Source organism: Apium graveolens, chromosome 11 (assembly GCF_009905375.1).
Source record: "Apium graveolens cultivar Ventura chromosome 11, ASM990537v1, whole genome shotgun sequence".
In the NCBI taxonomy this organism is placed as follows: Eukaryota; Viridiplantae; Streptophyta; class Magnoliopsida; order Apiales; family Apiaceae; genus Apium; species Apium graveolens.
Window position 1 is genome coordinate 14,550,456 of NC_133657.1, and position 4,836 is coordinate 14,555,291.

Consider the following 4,836-nt stretch of genomic DNA (forward strand, 5'->3'; position numbering starts at 1 on the left):
CTCGCTTGATGAAAAATTCAATGAACAAGTATAAGACATATGATGGACTTAAAATGAGACGAATGAGATATAAGGCATATGATGGACGACTGGACTTTGAGCAAGCTTTAATGGAGAAGGAAATTAAAATTTAGAGAAGAAACTGCAAAATATTAAGCAAAGAAGGTTCAAAACCATTTATGTATTAAAAGGAATTATCTATGTAATAAGGGAATCATCAGTAAGCAGCATATAACCTTAATCAAAGTCTATCCTTATCTCCAGCAGAAACTGTTATTTCTTTATTTTATTCTGTTGTATCAATGTTATCTGTAAGTTCTTGCTGTACACAGAATGTAAACTGTATACATATACTCATTCAATACATAAATACAAGCATCTTCAATTTTCAGTCATAAGTATATATTCAGCAGAACCTTTTAAGTTTTTAGCTCCAACGACCGACCATTTCGGTGGTCATTCCGTTGGCACAATGTTTTACCAACCGATCTACTTAACATGCCAACGGAAACTTCTGTTGTCAAAATTTGTAGTGAGAGATTCAGGGCATCTTGTTGTTACATGCATGTATTAAATGTATTATTGAGGTCTATAGTGTTTCAAAAATCCACTAGCTATGGTTCAATAACAACTCCGGTGTATTTTTAAAATCATACATATCTTTAATTTTATTGTTTTATGAGTGTAAAGTTTGTGCTTTTCCGGATTCTAAACCTCAAAAAATTAGCAACGTGTACCTTTATAGTTTAATGATTATATTCCCTCCCCAATTTATCTATCATATTTGATTTTTTGTGATCAAATTGACTCAACTTTGACCGTAAATTAAATATCAATCTTTCGTTATTTTGAAAAAATGAATAATATAAATTAAATTAGATTACGTGTACTTTCTAATGATATAATTTTTATAATTATTTTCAATTATATACTATATGAAATTTTCAGTCAAAATTTGGTCAATTTGATTGCAAAAAGTCAAAAATAATGTATAAATTAGGACGGAGAGAATATTAAAAAGGGCCCTCAAATATATTTTTGCACTGAGCCTCGTAATGCTCAGGACCGTCTCTAATATGCAACAATGCCATCTGGCCAAGTCCAATCCAAATTCATCTCCAATTTTCCTTTTAACTCTGTGTAATTGACAGTTAACTCATAATTTGGAACCTAGAAGCCACGGTCTCTAACCTTATGCAAGGTTATGGTTTGCACTGCTTTCTTAGTGGCTCCTGCACTGCACCTCCCGTGATTGTTCAGAAAGACAATCATGTTGTGGAAAATTCAGTGTATCAAATTATGCTCTTACAGATAGCATGCTTTGATGATTCAGTTGCTTCTCAAGTTGCTTCTGGCTTGTCACCTTGCAATTAGATTGAATTACAAGTGTAAAGTTAGTAGACAAAATAAACTTTCCCGTCTTAAGCTTAAGTTTGTCAGAGCTTCCTTATGTGTTTATATGTTTTCGTTTCTGCAAATCTTCTCTGCATCAAGGAATACATCGAAGTTTCAAACACTTTCCGCATCATCATTTAAGTCTAATCATAAAGCTGTTCATCTTCTTCACAGGGTCAATCAGTAACAACACCGCAATTTGTTTATTTAGTTTTTGCATGATTTCCTCTGGAAGTTTCACTTCAAATCTAGTCGGGTACTGAAAGAATTCTGTTCAATGTTGCTTAATCAATGTTGCTTAAATTATATTTTTACCCAAAATAAAATAATAATTTCGTTATAATAACATTTTCTCCTTACTAATGCTATCACTTTAAATAAGTTTAAATGTTCTAAAACGTTATAAACATATACATCTACTAATATAATTATTATGAAGTCATATCATTTAAAGTTTTAAATGAATAAAATTAAGAATTGAATTCAAAAAAGTTAAAAAAAATTATATAATATTAAAAAAAATCTGTGTGATCCGTGCCATGCACGGGTTTTAATCTAATATATATTAATTTGTCCAATCCTATTTGTATATAGTTGTATGGATTTACGAATTTATCTGTCATATCTTCATCTGCAATATTTTAAAGAGTAACATGGAACCGATCACATAACCGGGTAAATACACAAGATAACAAGTGTTTTAGAGTTAAAAATTAGTAATTTAACTCTAGTAAATGAGCAATTTAGCAAAATTTAGCGAGTATAACGTCCCTGAAAACATGTGCAGCAATTTTGCAAATATAAATTGACCTTTTCGTACGAAGACATTAAAATAAGACAAGTAAACTACAAGAACTACAATTACCTTATATAAAATATGAAGAATTAGACTTGGCCAAATAAACCTTACAATATTTTGATCCAGTTTCGAAACTGCACTGCTTTTAAAATAATCTAGTAATCTAGTGTTGATACAAGTTAAAGGAGTTTGACTAATTGCTTGCCGTGGGGTGCAAGTGCAATTTATCATAATCTATCTAAACACCCAACCCTTTCTTTACTTGAACGTTCCTCACTGTTATTGGGAATCAGAGCTCATCAGGTGACCTATATTAGTCCATTGTTCCATCCTTCATCCTTGAGATTTAAGAATATAATCAAAGGTAATCAGTCCCTTCACTTTCATTCTCTTTTTAACAACCGAATTGTCTTTTGTTTCAGCATTATCTCGAAAGTTATATCGCAACCTTCTGCTTTTTTTTTGTATAATCATATCAGATGAGAGCCAAAAAACAGAACAATTTATCTAATGACACGGTTGAAGAGACAAAGTCTGTCAGCATCAAAATGGATCGGCCAGCCTACTTCATCAGGGATGCTCCATTTCCTATTCAACAATTCCACAGAATGAAAAGCCGCCAGGTATTTACAGAACTGCAGAAAGTGGAATGGGAGATCACTGAGAAGCTACAAAAACTTAAGGTACATAGTAGTATTAAAGTCTCCTTTTCTGTATAACAAGATCAGAGTCTCGTTTTGACTTCATAGTAAAGGGCTAAAATTTTATTCTAAAATTGCATACGTCTGCAACTGTAATCATTAAAACTTTGAACATATACTGAAATTAAAATGTAGATGGAATGCTTTGGAAATGATCAGACGGGAGCCAAAACAGAGACCGTCTTATGCAATAGTACATATGAAGTTACAAAGCCTCTTCGAATGTATTATGTAGAAATAGAAGAGACGAGTATTGAATTCAAAATTCCTGATCTCCCAGAGGTGTTTAGAGAGCTGTGGCAAGAGGAACTGGAGATCATCGAGAAACTACGAAAACTGAAGGTACCTGTTTCTTGTTGTAGATATAGGACACTGTATACATATATTGCTTGCTTGAATATCTTTTTAAAGCATTTGTGTACCGATGCCATGAGTTATTACTATTATTACTTTTTATGAAAAAAAAACAATGTTGTGCTTTGGACAGGTGAATCAGGTCAGGCTAGACCAGAAAAGGAAATGCTTCTCAAGATCAGCCACCCCCACCTCATTATGCTGTCATGGAGCATATACTAGTAATCTGCTCATTACAAGACATAAGATTGAGTGGAAATTGAAGGAAATAGAGCGAACAAAAGAATCTCTTTACACGCTTTATTTTTCCGGAAAACCATTCCCGAGAAAACGTAGTGACGACAAAGGTTCCCAGAATGAACAAGTAAGCTCGTTATAAAAACACTCCTTCTTGTGACTATTTATGCACACCTAAAATAAACTATGCTCATTGTCTTATAGAAAATGCTAGAGTTACAAAATGAGTTACTAAAATAATTACAAATGTCATATGTTACGTGTTGGTTGTCTAAATATAAAAGGACCCATGCATTTACATTAATAGGACCAATTGAATTTTTTCATTATGTCACATCACCAATGCCATGTCATTTTGTGACAATTTTTTGTAACTTTCTTTTGTGACTCTAGCATTACTCTTGTCTTATTACTTCATTTTATTTGACTATTAATGTAATTTAATGTGTTATTATGTGAAATAAGATTACGAAGTTGCGCAATGGAAGACATCATGGAAGTAAGAATTTAGTCGAAGAAAGGCAGCATCTTAAGAAAATCAACCATATCAGAGAAGTAGAAAAGATCAGTGGCAATCATCCTACAGAACCAGCTTCTCGAATCTATACTTGGCGAGGGGATGTACTCGACACAAAAAAAGCTCTAACGGATTATATAAAGGTTGCAGCGTATAATTTGTTGTAGTCGTATCTTTGATATGTCATGTATTACTACATACTAACTACCAAGTACGAACTGTATCAATATACTTCAATATTTATCAGGTAACATCCAGAGAAGTTCAAGAACTGAGAATGAAACAAATGACATACAAGGCTCATGCTGATCGTGCACAACTTGAGAAAGCATCTACAGACAAGAAGATTAGAATCTTAGAGAGAAGATTAGACAATATTGAGCAAAAGAAAGTCCAAGCTGGATTCCAGATCACAAGTCTACAACCAACTACTCTAGTTTGATAGTTATTAAAAATGAGACTTTGTAATAAATTAAATTTGTGTTCAAAGAATACTGACACATAATTCAGGTGATGCACGATTATTTTTATTGTAAATTATAATTTTAATACATATTGGCTGGATTCAAATTTTATATTAATAAATAATAATTTTTAAGATTTATATCTACAGTTTTTATTAATTCAACAACCAAACTTTCAATATTTATTATTACTAAACTATCCCTGTTTTTAATTTTTATTTTATATCAATGAATAATAATTTTTAAGATTTATATCTACGGTTCTTATTAATTCAACAACCAAACTTCCAATATTTATTATCACTACACTGTCCCTGTTTTTAATTTTTATATAAAACATGTGCTTTGTGGAAATTCAACTCTCAGATA

General features: G+C 31.8%; 1 protein-coding gene across 1 annotated transcript; it reads left to right on the forward strand.

The window, feature by feature from the left end:
- Window positions 1–2,477: 2,477 nt before the first annotated feature.
- Window positions 2,478–4,549, forward strand: LOC141698477 (uncharacterized). Its single transcript, XM_074503181.1, has 6 exons — window positions 2,478–2,558; window positions 2,674–2,877; window positions 3,031–3,237; window positions 3,383–3,613; window positions 3,952–4,146; window positions 4,251–4,549. Exons 2-6 carry the CDS (start codon window positions 2,674–2,676, stop codon window positions 4,443–4,445), a joined length of 1,032 nt encoding a protein of 343 aa, XP_074359282.1. The 5' UTR covers window positions 2,478–2,558; the 3' UTR covers window positions 4,446–4,549.
- Window positions 4,550–4,836: the final 287 nt, after the last annotated feature.

Coding starts and splice junctions, on each gene's coding strand:
- LOC141698477 (XM_074503181.1), top strand. CDS start 2,674: ATGAGAGCCAAAAAACAGAACAATTTATCTAATGACACGGTTGAAGAG. Junction 3,614..3,951: donor AAGGTTCCCAGAATGAACAA/GTAAGCTCGTTA, acceptor ATGTGAAATAAG/ATTACGAAGTTGCGCAATGG. Junction 4,147..4,250: donor CTCTAACGGATTATATAAAG/GTTGCAGCGTAT, acceptor AATATTTATCAG/GTAACATCCAGAGAAGTTCA.